Source organism: Schistocerca gregaria, chromosome 3 (genome assembly GCF_023897955.1).
Source record: "Schistocerca gregaria isolate iqSchGreg1 chromosome 3, iqSchGreg1.2, whole genome shotgun sequence".
NCBI lineage: Eukaryota > Metazoa > Arthropoda > Insecta > Orthoptera > Acrididae > Schistocerca > Schistocerca gregaria.
This window is the reverse complement of record NC_064922.1, coordinates 916,649,383-916,668,707: the sequence shown is the minus strand read 5'-3', so window position 1 is coordinate 916,668,707 and position 19,325 is coordinate 916,649,383. Positions and strand designations below refer to the sequence as shown.

At 41.7% G+C, this 19,325-nt stretch overlaps 3 protein-coding genes across 3 annotated transcripts in view; 1 reads left to right on the top strand and 2 right to left on the bottom strand.

Annotated features, from left to right (window-relative positions):
* LOC126355515 (cuticle protein 16.5-like) overlaps window positions 1-19,325 on the bottom strand; it is a 260,085-nt gene that overhangs the window by 114,988 nt on the left and 125,772 nt on the right. The gene's annotated exons all lie outside the window — the stretch shown is intronic.
* LOC126355506 (cuticle protein 16.5-like) overlaps window positions 1-19,325 on the bottom strand; it is a 195,810-nt gene that overhangs the window by 69,397 nt on the left and 107,088 nt on the right. The window lies entirely within an intron of this gene.
* On the top strand, window positions 3,876-4,595 carry LOC126355512 (cuticle protein 16.5-like). Its single transcript, XM_050005852.1, has 2 exons — window positions 3,876-3,941; window positions 4,074-4,595. Exons 1-2 carry the CDS (start codon window positions 3,930-3,932, stop codon window positions 4,500-4,502), a joined length of 441 nt encoding a protein of 146 aa, XP_049861809.1. The 5' UTR covers window positions 3,876-3,929; the 3' UTR covers window positions 4,503-4,595.

Here is a 19,325-nt window from a genome sequence, read left to right as displayed (position 1 = left end):
CTAAAGCGAGTGCTTTAAGAGATATTAGCACTTGTTTGTCTTCGATACTACGAAACACATCTCCTCTACTGCAAGGTTTTTGATTTTCTTATTTTAGGAGGAGCTAGTATGAACCAAAGCAGGAAAACAAGATCCATTAATCAATGGCTGTAAAATGCATACCTTAAGAGCTATCACCACTTGTTCAGTAGAATAGCTGGGTTTCCCAATAGCGAGGACGAACAAATGATCGTACATCTTACAGTATACATTTTAAACCACATGTTTTCGAGGCATTTTATTCTTGTTTTGGTCAGTACTTCCGCCTCCCAAACATATGGAAAGCAAATACCTTGAAATAGAAGAGATCTGTTTCATAATATCGAAGATAAACAATTGCTCATATCTTTTAAGGTATGGTCTTTAGAGCCATGTTTACTAAATATTTTTTTACTTATTTCTGTTTAACTAATCTGTTCCTCAAGTTTGTAGGTTTTTTTTTCGGGACATCCTGTATAGTACGTATTATTTATGTGACAGAATTAATAAAACATCGTTAGCCGTCAATGTTGCTCCCTTCACGAAACTGTCGGCGATGGGATATCGCAAGGGAAAGAAGAATTTGCACTTTGTGTAATGAGTCGCAGCTCTCCTTATACAGATAACTGTAAGATAATGACTACAACTATTAAAGTTTATAAATAAAATTGAAATCGTTTGTAGTATGCATTATTGTGTTGTTTCACCAAAGCATGTAACAGACAGTTACACACCCGAAGTAATTCCGAAATTTCGCCTCTGTCCTTCGTATTACATATCCCACAGGCTCACGTCCCAGTTAACTGCACTAAATAGCTGAGTACTCATAATTATCATACAAAAGACTCGCCACGCGAAGAGAAGGTATCAGTATAAAAAAACTAATCTGAATTTATACCGTGACAAATGCCTCTCAGCAAAGAAAGTTAAAGTGTTATATTATTTCACTATTAGCGCTTGTAATCACTACTTGGGCTCCCTGAATGAGTTGTATGTTTCATTTGCTTCACCAAATCAAATAATTTACTCCATCAGTAATGCTTTATGTATTAACAACTACACTTTTGTTAGAGATGTTCTTGCGATACACCTAATTTGCTTCTAGTTAACGCTACACCTATTCAGGTAGCACCTCTAAACAAATTTAGGTCGGCGACCAGCGTATTTGCAACACGCCATTACAAAGTAGCCAGCGTCTTAAACAACTACACCGTTTTGCTCATCTATAGCGCAGGATTTGTATCAGCGCTGGTATGGGTTTTCACCGATCACTAACACAATAACCTTGTGCAAGCCGATCAGTAGTTTAACAGTTAATATGTGGAGGAAGGCAAGTGGACCGGTTGTGATGGACTGCCAAGTAAAAGATTTTATTACAGATAATATGCAGAGGAAGTAAGCCACGACGAAATTTTTGGGGGGACTCGGATAACCTTGAAAATCTAACAGCTGGAGTAATTAATTACACTACTCATATTTTCTCGTCATCACAATATGACAATTACCTTTCCGGCCCACTCTCAGCCATAACAGCTACAGGAGGTGAGGTTCACAAATAAAAGAGCATGGCTTACGTAAGTTATTGTTCATAAGCAAATACTCGAATCATTAGATTTCCACATTACCGCTAGAAGCCCTTCCCTATCATTAGTTCATTATTATCACTGATACGATACATATCAGCCTATTTAATAGCAAAAATTTGCTAATGAAACTCTAATTGAAACCGTTCTCATCGAATGCACAGGAAATTTCTACTCTTACTCTTAATGGTTCTTTGTAGCTGCTTTTTCTGCTTTATCCCTTTCAGCAAGTATTAGTTCTTTATTTTTGTTTCACTCCCTCAGTAATCATCCAGATCCGCAATTTGAAAGTTTCTAAACGGTGCCCTGCACTTCCTCTGAATGTTCAAGTTCCAAAACCATGAAATAACTGTACTAACCGTCGTAATAGCTGCTCAGCTCATGGATTTGTGACTGCAACTTAAACAAAAACGACGGGTAGAAAGGGCATCACACTGTTGCAGGCACATAGCTGTTGCAACCTCCCAACAGTAAAATATTATAAATATTATTCACATTTAGTGTAACCTCAAAACAGAAAAATTCCTAAACCTCTCAACAGTAAAAAATATAATTATGTCGTTCACATTCAGTATAACCTACCAATAGGAAAATTGCATAACCTATCAATAATAAAATGTGACTAATCTCTCAATAAAATTATGGCTCACTTATAACCTTTCAATAATTGACTGTGAATTTAAACTGGTAAATTTAGGACGTCAGCAGTGCTGCGTCATGGCCCTGAAAATTCATTCTGAATAAACTGAAAAATCTTACCTCAATTAGGTCGCAGGTTAACGCGTATATATCTGCTCCTATAAAAAAATTTTCTGGCGCAGCTCTGTGCAATGCTGCCAGATAGATTTGTCATGTATAAAAAGAAGCAACTGATTTTTCCTTTCAATAATCGGGATGACCAAGGATTGGAGAAATTAGTAAACTCTTTAAATTGAAATGAATGATTGTCAAAAGTTACTTTTTATGAGAAAGATAATTATTAACAGATTTTTTAAAATATTTACATGGGACCTGATATAACAATACTACATACGCGCGATGCTGCTTTCACTTTATACTACAACGCTCAGGCTCCGCCATCGCTCCACACGACCGGACCAGCCAGCTTCACACTCCAGACTGCTAGCAACTACTTACTGTTACTAACACACAGTTCCTACTGCAATGAACACTGCTCTTTGGTCTGAGATCCTCTTATAGCTTACATATCGCAGGCAACGCGTGAGCAATCCATCGAAATAACATCTGCTCGAGTGCGCTAACAACAAATTCCTTAATCATGGACCTCTTACACTATAGTAAAACAAAATTCGAATATAGTGCAGGATTATTACTTTGATGAATAAATCGAATATGGTTTTTCACTTGAAAGGAACTACGCTGAAAATCATAAGTCAATACTACATGAATGCATAATTTACAGTGTCCTGTATTAGTTTTCATGCAACTCTGGCAACAACACAAACAACAGAAGTGTAAAAGCGTAAAACTACATTTGGAATGGCTTAAACCTCCTCATCATGCTCACAGCTGTAATAAATTCAGTTGATGTATATAAAAGGTGGAATACTTAGAGACAAGAGTGGAATGAGAGTGTAATTTTTTTTAAATGTGTGTAGTAGTCTTAAGGCTGTGAAATAAGTACGACATTTAACAGATCCGTTGGTTGCTATCAGACTTTATGCAAGTCGTTGGAAAGGATCTGGCAATGATAAAAGCTTGTAGAACCGAGCAATAAACACTGAACATATATTGGTGGATCGCTCGTAGTAGGAGACTCCTACGCAAAAATAATAACAAAGTAAGAAAGAGGATTGTAGCACATCGTGAAGTGCTAGGTTATAACATAAGGCGAAACTGAGGAAATTGTCATTACAACAGTGCAATTACATAATTTCTTAAGGTATAAGAAATTAGTATTTTTTGAAGATTTCGTCTATAACACGTCAAGCAAGTTTCACTCTCCACACTCTGTAACTATTGGCAGCAATTGTGAAGTGATTACGAAGTGATGTGACCAGTGAAGAGAGAGTGTATCACTAACGGATGCAACCACGAGAAAGTCGGCTATGAACTCCTCATACCTGGTAACAGTAAACTTCATTCGCTCAGTAAAACCGCAAACACAAAGAGCAGTTTCGGAGATCAATCACATTTAAAAAGACAACGCCCGAGGGAGAACCAAGTACAAGGTTAGAATCAGGAGGCTGTGTAGCTTTCACTCCCTACACACACTGCCGCACTGTTCGGTATAAATAGCGGCCGTGACCACTGGCAAGGCACATTTCGGCAGCAGCAGCAGCAGCAACAACAACAACTCCCTCAGCCATGAACACCCTGGTACGTACTACTGCTGCTTTATTTTTCTTCAGTACTATAGCAAACAACAAGCTTGTTTGTGTAGTATTTCAGTATTTCTATGGTATGGTGTTAGTCGAGAACATTGCTTTATGATAACTTTGTGAATTGCAGATCGTCCTGAGCGCCATCCTGGCCGTCGCCGTGGCTAAGCCCGGCTACCTGGGCGCCGCCCCCGCCGCAGTCGTCGCCCCCGCCGCGTACGCCGCCCCCGCGGTGGTGGCCGCCCCCGTGCACGCCGGCTACGCCGCCTACGGCCCCGCCCCCGTCGCCGTGCGCTCTGACGGCTACCTGCTGGACACCCCTGCCGTCGCCGCCACCAGGGCCGCCCACCTGACCGCCGTCGCCCAGACTCAGGCCCGTGACGCCGTCATCAACGGAGCCGCCGCCCTGGCCGCCCACGCCGCCCACGCTTACACCGCCCCCGCCGTAGCATACGCTGCTCCTGCTCCCGTGGCTTACGCCGCCCCCGGTGCCTACGCCGCCCATGGTGCTCTCGCCGCCGCCGCCCATCTCCAAGCTAAGGCTGCTCTGCTGGGCTGAAATGTCTACTTCTGGAACAGACCACTTCTTCCCTAAATAGCAGAAATACAAAAAAAATTAAAAAAATAATAATAAACATCTACAAGAAACATACTTTTCTTTTTTATTTGTGCCTTTACTACCTGAATTTCTTTCCAATTACCGAAAGTTGAGCAAGATTTGTTTAGTGCTACGAAGTCAAAACTCATGAAACACGTTTCCTTCCCATCACTTCTTCGTGAACCAATTTCTGATTTGAAAAATATAGAATCTGTGTTTTGGTTGTATTAATGTGCTCATTTAGAACTGTATTTCAATATTGTTTGGCATTCTCAGGAAGTGAATGACTACTATTCATAAGACAAAGCGAACAATACAAAACGAGGCAAAGGAAACAGAGATAATAGCAACACACACAGAATGACATTGGAGCTAACTGCTTAATTACCTCGAATGCTTCTAGTAATTTTTTTTATCTTTTTTGGCGACAGACTGTACTTATGTGTTGAGTTTGTATCTATCACGTGGCCTCAGAAAAACTGGAGTCTGTCGTGTCTAATCTCCAGCTACGTTCATGAGCAGAGTGTGTAGCTGCTATGGCCCTGCGTCTATGACAAGTTTACACTTTGCTAAGTCAGTATAAGTAGTTATAGATTCGTAAGGTAAGGAATGACGCAGTTTTCCACAGAAACTGAGACATCAGAGAATAATTCCCACTGTACGAGATGCTGCCTGTGGAGTTGAAAAGTGCAGGGGAAAACGAAGATTGAAATACATCAGACAAATAAGTGAAGTCATAGTGTGGAAGTGCTACTCTGCTAGGGTACCACACAGTATTCGCATTTTCGTAATTTTATACGTTTCTGGTACGTGAAGTTCAGAACTCAAATATACTCCTTCCAGAGCAGTTGGATGCTACTCTTAAAAAATCTCGAGAAATCGTCTCTGAAGTATGCCAGCAAAGTTTAATATGCTAAAATAAGAACTTTTCAACGCTCAGTGTGGTCCCGTATTAGTACTAGCTCGCTGTGTATGTAAGTGTGTGTGTATGTTTGTGTGTGTGTGTGTGTGTGTGTGTGTGTGTGTGTGTGTGTATGTGTGGAACGGGGGGGGGGGCTGAGTTCAGTTCATGCGCATCAAATTTTTAAACATAGCTGCATGTTCTTCGAGTATTTTTGCATGTAGAACACATTACGGGGCACGAGACCGGTAATTGGTAGATCGCGTCTCGTTTCAGTCATTGTTTTTTCGGTTTCTCTATCATTTCGAATACGTACGTCATACAAACATAAAATTTATCAAATAAGTTCTAATTATCGCAACTGGTAATGTTATTTTTATGTAAAACACATGTTTTCTTATTTATGTATTCCACACAAGAATCCAGTTTTCATTGCAAACAAAAATTGTTAATTCCCGATCCTATATAAAAGATGGTCAATCAAGGTTGTATAAGTAAAAAGATTACAAATTAAATTTGTTTCTATCTTTTTGTTGTTAACGCTTCCCGTAAATGCTCATACAATATGCTCTTTTGTTATAAATATGATTGCACCAGGATTCGAACCAAGGCCCGTCACACAACCAGCGAGCACTCTACTACAGTCACAGTACTCGACGGAAATCATCTACTAAATATTTTGTATATTAGACATGGTCGGAATACTTAAAAGTCGATTTTCTCGGAAATTTATGAGAGTTGCATTGAACTGCTTTGGGAGACTATGTTTGAGTTCTGTAGTTCACGTACCGCAAACATAAAAGATTACAAAAATCCGATTGCCGTGTGAAACCATTGTGAGATGAAAAGGTTAGAATGACAGAGGAACTCATGGCTGGCCACATGAAACCAATCAGGAGACGTGTTTATGAAAATGGAGCAGTAGGGGAGTGGTAAGACCGGGTTGAATATGTGTACAAGGTTTCACGGTATTTGCTAAGCACAATGTTTGATAAATCCACAGCAAATACCAGGCGCCATACACAAAAACAATTGTTCAAATTAGAACACGCCAAGCATTAACATATAACCCAGAGAATGGTTTTAGCTAACTTAGGCTTTATGTTCAACAAGAATGATTCTAGTAACAGAACTGCCTCAGAAACATTCGAAAGTCTCTTTGGTAGTAACTATCGCATGACGGGTGGCAGCCTCTCTCACGGAATACACATATATAAAAAACAAATTTTACATCTCATTCCCAAAACCCCTGAAGATAGGCAAGGACTGTGGATATTGTATCACAGGCACAGTCCCTTTGCCTGCTCAGAGATGTCACTAAACCCGCCCAAAGATGTAAACGACCATACATGAGCAGCGCCCGTTACGCGTAAGGGATCCGACAACCGATCAGATCCAGTCTTTCCACCAGGAAGGAGGTGCACGGCTCTGGTTGTCTGTAGTTCAACCATGCCTAGACAGACCAAACCGCAGTTCCATCGCCCCCAACAAGGGAAGTGTCCAGGTGTCTCGGAGTGAACCAAAGCAATGTTGTTCAGACATGGAGGGAAAAGAGAGAGACAGGAACTGTCGACGACATGACTCGCTCAGGCCGCCCAACGGCTACTACAGCAGTGGATAACCGCTACATGCGGATTATGGCTCGGAGGAACCCTCACAGCAACGCCACCATGTTGAATAATGCTTTTCGTGCAGCCACAGGACTTTGTGTTACGATTCAAACTGTGCACCACCATGTTGAATAATGCTTTTCGTGCAGCCACAGGACGTCGTGTTACGACTAAAACTGTGCGCAGTAGGCAGTATGATGCACAACTTCACGTCTTGCAACCACGACACCATGCAGTCCGATACAGATGGGCCCAACAAGATGCCGAAAGGACTGCTCAGGATTGGCATTAAATTCTCTTCGCCGATGAGCGTCGCATATACCTTCAACCAGACAATCGTTGGAGACGTGTTTGGAGGCAACCCGGTCAGGTTGGACGCCTTAGACACATGTCCAGCGAGTGAAGCAATGTGGATATTCCCTGCTGTTTTGAATGCCATCATCCAACGGATAGAGCAAGCATATCGACAGCATATTGACGAGGCATTCGTCTTCATGGACGACGAAAATTATCGTCCCCATCGTGCACATCTTGTGAACGACTTCCTTTAGGATAACGACATCGCTCGACTGGAGTAGTCAGCATTCTCCAGACATGAACCCTATCGAACATGGCTCGGATAGATCGAAAAGGGCTGTTTATGGACGACGTGACCCACCAACCACTCTGAGAGATGTACGCCGAATCGCCGTTGAGGAGTGGGACAATCTGGACCAATAGTGGCTTGATAAACTTGTGGATAGTATGCCACGACGAATACAGGCACGCATCAATGCAAGAAGACGTGCCACTGGGTATTAGAGATAGCGGTGTGTACGGCAGTCTGGACCACCACCTCTGAAGGTTTCGATGTATTATGGTGCCACATGCAATGTGTGGTTGTCGTGAGCAGTAAATAGGGCGAAATTGATGTTTGTGTTGATCTCTATTGCAGTACAGGTTCCGGAGCACTCGGAACTGAGGTGATCCAAAACTCTTCTTTTTAGGTGTGTGTACATAACTGCGTACATCATCGGGACGCACCACACTTGAAAACTCTCTCCAGTCGAGCTCCAGGTAAAACAGGCGCCCTCGCTCACTGCTGTGCCATCCAGCCAGGGTCGGCTCTACGGATTTTGCCTTGCTTAAATTTCAAGCGCCATTTACAGTGTGGTACATTTTGAATTATAACTCCAGAATTAATTACGTCAGCCAATGTCAAGTTATGTCACTCACCGAGTATATAAGTAAAATCTGTTTAGTTTTTCTCGCTCACTGAACGGAGGGGAGTCTACAAGATCATACTGCGAGAGACATTCAGGTATCTGCACTGCTCTGTACGGCATTTTCGCCCGTGTCGGTTGCGCTTCTGCTGCATAAAGTGGAAGGTAATAGGACATCAGTAACTTACATACAGTTGCAGTATTTCTTGAAAAAATGTGTGTAAATGATCAGTACCTATTCAGTGTGTCCGGCAGTACATAAACGAACAACGGCTATGGTAGGACATCGAAAAGGCGTAATTTTCTACATGCCATGACCCAGCATTATGACTCAAAATACGGAGTTTTGAAAGCATTTTTATGTATTGTAGCGAAAAGTAACAGTTACGTCCCGAAAGAAGTACTAGAGCCAGTCCAGCATCCTCTGGCCTAAGACTTAACAACTGCGAGGCGCATCCTTACACCACAGGCAGTGCATAGATAGCTGTGCTCTTTACAGGCGCAAGCGCCGTCGTTGGAAATGCTGCCAGAAAATTCAAATCCCATTGCGGCACCATTGAAAAACTGCCAGTTGCTTCATGGCACGTAAGTAATTCACTGTACACCACTATTACAGTAAGTCTCTTTCATCTGTGCTGTTGATTTATATACGTACTGGGCTGACTCTTACATAAAATAATGTATTATAGTTGTTAGAGTTGAGAGGTCCTTCTAATACGACGATTTCGGTAATAGCTGTAACTGCAGAGGATGTATAAAAACAAGACACCTAATGTCACTATTAAAGACATGTGTTGATATAACCTTTGCATCAGATGTTTGGTTTCCTACGTACTACTCTCTGTTGTGGACGTCGTTCAATTCTTTCCTGACAATCGTCTAATACTACGAAATCCGGTCCAAAATAAACAAGCCAGTGAAACAAAAACTCCCTTTATTTGGAACCTTAAACATAAAACACACATTTTAAAGCGCATAACTGTTATGAGAAACTAAGTTTTTCCGTGTATGATGATGACGAAATACCAGTTGTTCATGAACGATAATTCTGCATTATTAACATTATCTTCTGTGTAAATTGGGAGGAACACTTTCATGCTGAATTTATATTACGGTGAATCTAACGATGTTGATGTTTTTATGAACTGTGAGCCAACTTGTTTGTTGAACTGCTATTGTTTCGTGGCTGCAAATGCATCTTACGAAACAAAGAATACAGAGAGAAGTAAATCGATCTCAATATTAATAATTACTACGTGATAGCGCAGAAAAGTTTTATTTGGTAACTATGCACCAGTCAAGCTATTATTACACGCAAAGACACCCAGCAGCTCTGTGTTGTAAATCTTCAGAACTACTAGTCGTCTATTTGGGCGGGGTACTTTCCAAATCATACTTATGATATTGAAAACTTAATGGGTCTTTGAGTAGCTTATGAAATCGGTTGTATTTTTTCTCTGTCGATTACATGGGACAATATCTTAAACGCACAATACGTGGCATGACACACGTAACACAGTCAAGGAAATCAATGTTGGAAGAGAACAAAAATGCAGTTCCAAAATAAGCTGGATATTCTTAGGTAGGCAGCTACCCTCAAAGGGAAACGCCTGTGCTCCATGTTTATTGATCTCTTTATCTATGGGTCTTTAATACCTAGTCTTTCTCCTTTTTGCATCTCCTCTAAACAGCAAGTTCATGGAAAGTGGTTTAGTAATGTACTGTTGACGTAAGGATAATTGTGAATGAAGCCCACCCTCACACCGGATAACACTTCTGTTTCGTACTCATGTTTGGTCGACCTATCCAAGCTTTTGCCTCATGTAATTTAGAGAAACTAATTCAGCTATATGTCTTACCCACTAGCTCCCTGTGCTACCAGTAAAATATTACTTGCACGCCACAGTAATAGTAAGACTTTGTAACTATCATCTCGTTCATGTAATTACCATCTTGAATTCACAACTATCCATCTTTTCCGTTAATTTATCTACGAGTAATTGTTGATAGTAATTCAAGATGATCCACTGAACAACAAAAGGGTAAATGTTCTACAGTGTATCCTTATAAGCCACGCTAGTAGCCACCTTAAATATAGCTATTATTTATCGTACCGCCCCCCCCCCCCTCCCCCAATCTCCTGCAACCCCCAAAATCCATCTTGATTTCTGTTTTCGTTTGTCTTATCTAAGAAAAATCACTTACCATGCTTACTAACCTTCTTGTTCTTCCACTATGCATTGAAAGTTGGCTGTTAGATTGCCACTTTCAATATTTAATTTGCTATTGCTGCTATTCAGTTATTTTTGTACTAGTTGCTGCAGCTTAGTGCAGAAATGCAATTCTGTACCTATAATCTATTCTGAACAACTTACCTGTCTTTATAATTCTGAAGTTATTCGTTGAATTCCGGCAGTACCGGCCGATCAACTCACAGCCTGCCTTGTTGAGAATGCTGGTGGATGTCGTTGAAGTACGTTCTCTTGTGTATTTGCTAAGCATAGTAGAGGTTTGTGTTACGAGTCCAGTTGCACAGGTCAGTGTTTTTCAGCTTTGCAATGAGATAAGACATACTTGTGCCTTGTGAGCGCATTTGTAATGCTTATACGAGGCTCGTTCATGAAAATCATGTAGTTCTTACATAATGATTTTTTTATTCCTGCTGTGAAACTGAAGGTATACAATTGGGCTTAATATTTCAGGACTTGGAGACATGTTTTCCATGTGGACGTTGAATCTTTGTGTTATTGTGAGGATGGCCGAATCTGATACTTAGTGCAGAATTATCACTTTTTTTCTTTTTAGTTCCTCCCACTGGTAGAACATTCACTTCCGTCGCAATCCTCGTTAATGAATCTTTCTCATCATTTTACGATTTGGATTGACTTTTTTTTATTTGTTCATTTCTCTCCCATTTTGAAAGCTGTGAGTCAGGTGCTTTCTGAACTTTAACCTTATATGCAGTATTTTGGTTTGACTGTCTTTGGAGGTAAATGTATGCATTTACACTCAAACGTTCTTTCAAATCAACTTCGGTGCCAGTCGCTTGTGTAGGAACAATATCAGCCTGCCAGATCAACCACCTTTGCAGGGCAGCCTACATGTCAGGGGGAAGAAATGGTTTTCCTTGCCCGAGCATGTAGGCTGCCATTTGTGACAGGTGTATTGTGTTGGAGTAGTATCAACCTGCTTTCTCGACCTGCTTTCCACGGCAGTCTGTACGTCAGGGGCAAAAATAGATCATGACATGCCTGATATGCAGATGGTCCTGCATGACAGGCATATTATGGGAGTAGGATCATCCTGCTTTATTTACTGTGCTGCTGGGTCTATGTGTGCAAATGAGTGTGGCTGGGGACAGTTTGAAGTGGATACAGGGGGAATGGACAGAGTGAAGCAGGAGGAATTGACAGAGAGGAGGAAGGGAAGATATATGAGGCGGTTGAAAGGTGTAGAGGGGTGGTGGGCAGGTGAAAAAGGAATTTGATAAGGCTGTGGAAACAGAGAGAGGAGAGGAAGATATGGTCAAAGAAAGGGTGTGAAGGAAATGGACAAAGCAGAAGGAAGAGAGGAAGTAAGACGTTTGCTAGAAGTATTCAGGTTCATGTAAATTCAACTTTCTTTTCCCAAGCCCAGTGTAAATCGGTGTACAAAGTAAGTATTCACTATCTAGATATTCCACAAAATTAGAGGTCAGATTATGTAACACATACCTGGATAAACTTTCATGGGCAATCAGCATTTAAAACCAAGCAGGAATGGTATAGCATAACACTCATATTTTTCCTACAATTACCACGGATTTACGATCCGCTAAATAGCAACATTAGTTCATGACAAGTTCATCGATTGAATCGTTCAAACCCTTCTCATGTAGTCGCAAAGTTACGTTCATTCTCTTTTTTTCTGTCATACAGTCTACCTTCACTTATACCTATCATATGTTATTACGTATATAATTTTATCTGCACATTCACTCACTACAGTGAGTCACCCAACAGAGTTTATCGTTGCAATAGCAAACTGACGCGAAATAATGGAGAAGTAACATTCAATAGGCGCAATACACATGCTTTTTTTCCATATCATATCATCTCGTTAGATATTTAAATGCGTTAAAAAGTTCATTATTGTGCATGATTATGGTTCCCTCGATTGTTTAGGCAAAAATTTTCGTACTTACCTTCAACCGATGAAAATGAACGTTCAATAACTTAGTTGTATTACAGTGCAATTTGTCTGGAATTTGCTATCTTTTATCCATAACAATATTTCTCTAATGAAATAGCAAACAGAGGATAGTGAGTGAGCTGTTTTACTAATATCACAGATCTTTCATGTTTAATGAACACCTTAGTGTTCCAGTCAGAATTCCTTAGGACACATCTGATGTTTCCTATCTTTTCACATCAGCTATTTCATATCATATAAAGCTTTCTCACAGACAGAAACGTCTTCTAGACGACATAAATTTTCAAGATAATTCATATTGGTGTAGTACCGTGTCACACATCTTCTCTAAATCTAGAAAGATGGAATATATGTGTTCGCTCGTGTTTATTGCTTCTAAATCTGTCGTGTGGCTCTCCATGTACTAGTACTGACGTAGAGATGCTTGTTTTACTCTAAATAATAATTCCGCCATTCGACTACGACTGAAGAAACTATGGGGTTTATGATGGCACAAAATTGTGATGTCGCCTCATCACCACAGCTTCGTCTGATAGTTGACACAATTTGGCTGTATTTCGTTAAATTAATGAGTATCTGCTCATTCGAAGAAGAAACAAGTATTCTTTTCTAAGTCACTTTAAGAAATATTTGAAATACTCAATTACTGAATTTCTCTTTTAATCAGGTACTCAGCGCACTCAGTAAAACTTTGGTCTCTGCCCTAGCAGGTACACTTGAAACTAATATTCTCCAATGTTAATTTACCATGAGAACATATTCTCCATTATCTGCCTGTAAATGATTCATCGACAAACAGTTTGTAGCTTCTTTCTTTCCTGTCCTTGAAACACAAAATATTCATTCTAAATACTCGTCGTCGATATTCTTCTGACTTTATTGCTTCCAGAAATTAAATAGTTTTTTAAGACATGTGAGATGATCCAAGCGCTGGAGATACCGTGCTTCATAACAACGTTGAGAACTGGCTGGACTGATGACGTAGGTAATGAGGAAGCTCCCTCCTCAGAATTGGAGAAGAAAGGAACATGTGGAAAACACTGACATGGAGAAGGGACAGAATGATAGGACAGATTTTAAGACATCAGCATATAACTTCTACACTACTAGAGGGAACTGTGGAGAGTAAAACCTTTAGAGTAAGACAGAGATGGAAAACCATCCAACAATTTATTGAAGACGTTTGGTGCAAGCATCGCTTTGAGATAACGAGATTGGCGAGAGAGAGGAGTTCGTGGCGGACTGCATCACATCAGGCAGATGACTGATGAATCAAAAAAGTTCATTTTCTCAAAAAAAAATACAATGTTAGGCCTTATAGTATAAGTTCTTGACAGGTTTCATAACAGTGTAGGGGCTTAGAAGAGACAGAACACATTTTAGAAGATATACGTAACATTAAATAGTAATTCTTTTGCTAGACTGTAAAATAATGATCGACACAGATGTATTATATCAGCGGCTGTCTGTTGAGGCGGACGGCCGTCGACGATCTAGCTGCAATACCCGACAACGGGTTAACTCGCACACGGGCCAAGTACGCTCACCAGATCTCCGCGATGTACCTACAAGCAACGAGAAAAAAAAACGATAAAACATTAAACTAAAATATTATAAAAAATTTGCTCTGCGCACTATGGGACTTAACTGCTGAGGTCATTAGTCCCCTAGAACTTAGAACTACTAAAACCTAACTAACCTAAGGGCACCACACACATCCATGCTGGAGGCAGGATTCGAAGCAGCGACCGTAGCAGTCGCGCGGTCCCAGACTGTAGTCCCTATAACCGCTTGGCCACTGCGGCAGGCTAAAATATTATAAAACACTCATTACATTAATTATATAGGTGCCACATTTTGCGTAGGTGGCAAAGTACTCTGGGGTATTTCGCAACTACTGTATCACTACAATTATTATTTAGCAGAGTTGGAATTCTGGTAGAGTCTGCTGCTTATGATACTGCAGTTCACATTGAAGTGCTATTCCTAGACAAAAATTTTATATCTGAGATGACGGATAAGAAATTAAAAGACGTCATAGTTTTAAATGAAATACTTTGTGGTCGAGACAGAAGGTGTCACAAGGTAGCACGTCTACTTTTCGTTTGTCTAATACACTATTAGCCATTAAAATTACTACACCAAGAAGAAACACAGATGATAAACGGGTATTGAAGGGTCAAATACATTATACTAGAACTAACATGTGATTACATTTTCACGCAATTTGGATGCATAGATCCTGACAAATGAGTACCCAGAACAACCACCTCCGGGCGTAATGACGGCATTGAGTCAAACAGAGCTTGGATGGCATGCACAGGTGAACCTGCCCATGAAGCTCCAACACGATACCACAATTCATCAAGAGTAGTGACTGGCGTATTGGGACGAGCCGGTTGCTCAGCCGCCATTGACCACACGTTTTCAATTAGTGAGAGATCTGGAGAATGTGCTGGGCAGGGCAGCAGTCGATCATTTTCTGTATCCAGAAAGGCGCATAGAGGACCTGCAACATGCGGTCGTGCATTATCCTGCTGAAATGTAGGGTTTCGCTGGCATCGAATGAAGGGTAGAGCCAGGGATCGTAACACATCTGAAATGTGACGTCCACTGTTGCAAAGTGCCGTCAGTGCGAACAAGAGGTGACCGAGACGTGTAACCAATGGGACCCCATACCATCACGCCAGGTGATACGCCAGTATGCCGATGACGAATACACGCTTCCAATGTGCGTTCACAACGATGTCGCCAAACACGGATGCGACCATCATGATGCTGTAAACAGAAACTGGATTAATCGGAAAAAAATGACGTTTTGCTGTCCGTGCACCCAGGTTCTTCGTTGAGTACACCATCGCAGGCGCTCCTGCCTGTGATGCAGCGTCTAGGGTAACCACAGCTAAGGGGTCCGAGCTGATAGTACATGCTGCTGCATACGTCGTCGAAATGTTCGTGCAGATGGTTGTTGTCTTGCAAACGTCCCCATCTTTTGACTCAGGGATCGAGACGTGGCTGCACGATCCGTTACAGCCGTGCGGATAAGATGCCTGTCATCTCGACTGCTAGTGATACGAGGCCGTTGGGATCCAGCACGGCATTCTGTATTAACCTCTTGAACCCACCGCTTCCATATTGTGCTAACAGTCATTGGATCTCGAGCAACGCGAGCAGCAATGTCGCGATACGATAAACCTCAATCGCGATAAGCTACAATCCGACCTTTATCAAAGTCGGAAACGTGATGGTACGCATTTCTCCTCCTTACACGAGGCATCACAACAACGTTTCACCAGGCAACGCCGGTCAACTGCTGTTTGTGTATGAGAAATCGGTTGGAAACTTTCCTCATGTCAGCACGCTGTAGGTGTCGCCTCTGGCGCCGACCTTGTGTGAATGCTCTGAAAAGCTAATCATTTGCATATCACAGAATCTTCTTCCTGTCGGTTAAATTTCGAGTGTGTAGCAAGTCATCGTCGTGATGTACTAATTTTAATGGTCAGTAGTGTACTAATGTGGTATTAATACCGTCAGATTTCGAACCTTAGAAGTCCAGCAGTTTTCCCGCGTGTTAGTGACAGCGACGAAGGAGCAAGGTGAGTTCGCACCTAGAGCTGAATATCTAATGTTCTGGAGAGCAGCTCCGGTTGACACTGCTGGTGTGAGACCGGTCCGTAGGCGTTGTCGGTGTGTCCGAGTTCCGGGTGCGTGCAAGGTCCGCAGAGTTGCGTGCAGGGCGGCTGCAGCCGGGCCGGCCCACGGCAGACTCTGCGTCGCTCGCAGATACGGATTGCAGGTGGGGATAATCGCAACGTGGGATCTGTCCTGTTACGGACCCGTGTTCTTTATGGCGGTTGGACCGAAGAGCGGAGGTCGTAGGACTCCAGCTGTTGCCCTGACTCGACGACCTCGGTTGTCGGGACTTCCTGCTTTGTCACTCTATTGCCGATACCGCCAGGGTAAGGATAGAGGCCTGCCTGCAAAGGGGACTGCACGACATGTCGTGGCAATTAACGAAACGTGATGAATGTCGGCACAACTTCACGTTGTACAGAAGCCTGTATCGAGTGCAGTACACATTATTTAAATATTTATTAACGTCTGGAAAGGCAGTAATCCAGTTCCGCAGTGTCACCTATCCAGGGATGTCTGATCAAAAGATTCCGGGCACCACCAGAGGTGGGCACGCCGGTACTAAAGCGACTGGGAGTATCTGTTGTTAGTAGGGAAGCAGAAAGAAGGATCAGTCAAGAGAGCTCAGAGACTTCGGATGTGGACTAGTCGTTGCATTTCACCTAAGTAACAGATCTGTCAGTCACATATCCACACTTCTATATCTGCCCAAATGAACTGTTGGTGATGTGATTGCGAACGCAAAGGAACAACCATAGCTAAACCAAGATAACGCAGACCTCGTGTTTTGAAGAATAGGTACTGTGGAGCATTGAGGACCGTCGTTGGAAAAACTCACACGAAATCAGTGGAAGGAATAACTCCTGAGTCCCATGGTGTTATTAGTACGTACGCTCTCACAATGACTGTGGGTAGGGCACAATGGTCAAACATTTCCTCATAAGCGACCTATTCCTATAGTCACTGAAAACGGCGCTTGAGGTGGCGTACAGAGCGACGCCTGTCGGCAGTGGAGGACGGGAAACGAGTGATCTAGAGTGATGAATCGCGCTGTACCCTGCTACGAATGCCTGGCGGACGTTAGCTGGCATCACGTGTAGCGCGAACAGTGAAGTAGGCAGACAGTTGCTGCAGCTTCGCTTTGACAAGCGATGCTTTATCTTCTGAAGACAGGTAGTTAATTGCAAAGAGCCAGTTGGTTTCTAGCGACAAAATGAAGTGAAATTAATTATCAGATGGACTGCTTTGCTGCTAACAAAAACAATTTAATAAATTTAGTGGCTCTTGTGCTAACAAAGGTGTGCTGTTGTGTGCTGTTCATAGTGCCCTCAATCATTGAATACCTAAGTTATTTTATCGTGGTAAACACCTGCGCTGAGTTGCGAGATTAAAAGGAATTTTTTTTACATATTTATTTGTTATCTAAGATAACAATGAAATTTGCAATCTATGCTAGTGAATCAAGGTCTTGTTGTTGTTGTGGTCTTCAGTCCAGAGACAGGTTTGATGCAGCTCTCCATGCTACACTATCTTGTGGAAGCTTCAACTCCCAGTACCTACTGCACCCTAAATACTTCTGAATCTGTTTACTGTATCATCCCTTTGTCCCCCCTCCACGACTTTTATCTTCCATGCTGCCCTCCAGTACTCAATTCGTGATCTCTTGATGCCTCAGAATATGCCCTACCAACCGATCCCCTCTTCTAGTCAAACTGTGCCACAAATTTCTCTTCTCTCCAATTCTATTCAATACCTCCTCATTAGTTATGTGATCTACCCATCTAATCTTCAGCATTCTTCTGTAGCACCACATTTCGTAAGCTTCTATTCTCTTCTTGTCCAAACTATTTATCGTCCACGTTTCACTTCCATACATGGCTTCACTCCATACAAATACTTTCAGAAACGACTTCCTGACATTTAAATCTAAACTCGGTGATTTCTCTTCTTCAGAAACGCTTTCCGTGCCATTCCCAGGCTACATTTTATATCCTCTCTACTTCGACCCTCATCAGTTATTTTGCTCCCCAAATAGCAAAACTCATTTACTACTTTAAGTGTTTCATTTCCTAATCTACTTCTGGCAGCATCACCCGATTTAATTCGACTACATTCCATTATCCTCATTTTGCTATTGTTGATGTTCATCTTATATCCTTCTTTCAAGACATTGTCCATTCCCATCAACTTAGCTTACAGGTCATTTGCTCTCTCTGACAGAATTACAATATCATCGGCGAACCTCAAAGTTTTTATTTCTTCTCCATGGATTTTAGTACCTACTCTGTATTTCTCTTTTGTTTCCTTTACTGCTTGCTCAATATAAAGATCGAATAACATTGGGGAGAGGCTACAACCCTGTCTCACTCCCTTCCCAACCAGTCCTTACCCTTCTTGCCCCTCGACTCTTATAACTGCCATCTGGTTTCTGTACAAATTGTAAATAGTCTTTCGCTCCTCGTATTTTACACCTGACACCTTGTAACTAGGCTTTCAGTAGTTAGTGCCTTCCGTAGTTTGAATCTTTTATTTAGCTGGCAGTAGTGACGCTCGCTGTATTGCAGTAGTTCGAGTAACGAAGACTTTTGTGAGGTAAGTGATTTGTGAAAGGTATAGGTTAATGTTAGTCAGGGCCATTCTTTTGTAGAGATTATTGAAAGTCAGAATGCGTTGCGCTAGAAAAATATTGTGTGTAAGATTAAGCACCGTCATGTATAATTGTTCTAAGGGGACGTTTCAACCTTGAGAATTTTAAAGAGAGTTACCCAGTCAACATTGTCAAAAGCTTTCTCTAAGTCTACAAATGCTAGAAACTTAGGTTTGCCTTACATTAATCTATTATCTAAGATAAGTCGTAGGGTCAGTACTGCCTCACGTGTTCCAACATTTCTGCGGAATCCAAACTGATCTTCCCCGAGGTCGGCTTCTACCTGTTTTTTTCATTCGTCTGTAAAGAATTCGTGTTAGTATTTTGCAGCCTGGCTTTCCCAAGGCTGTCATTAGTTCTAATGGAATGTTGTCTACTCCCGAGGCTTTGTTACGACTCAGGTCTTCCAGTGCTCTGTCAAACTCTTTACACAGTATCGTATCTCCCATTTTATCTTCATCTACATTCTCTTCAATTTCTATAACGTTCTCCTCAAGAACATCGCCCTTGTATAGACCCTCTATGTACTCCTTCCATCTTTCTGCTTTCATTTCTTTGCTTAGTACTGGGTTTACATCTGTGCTCTTGATATTCACGTAG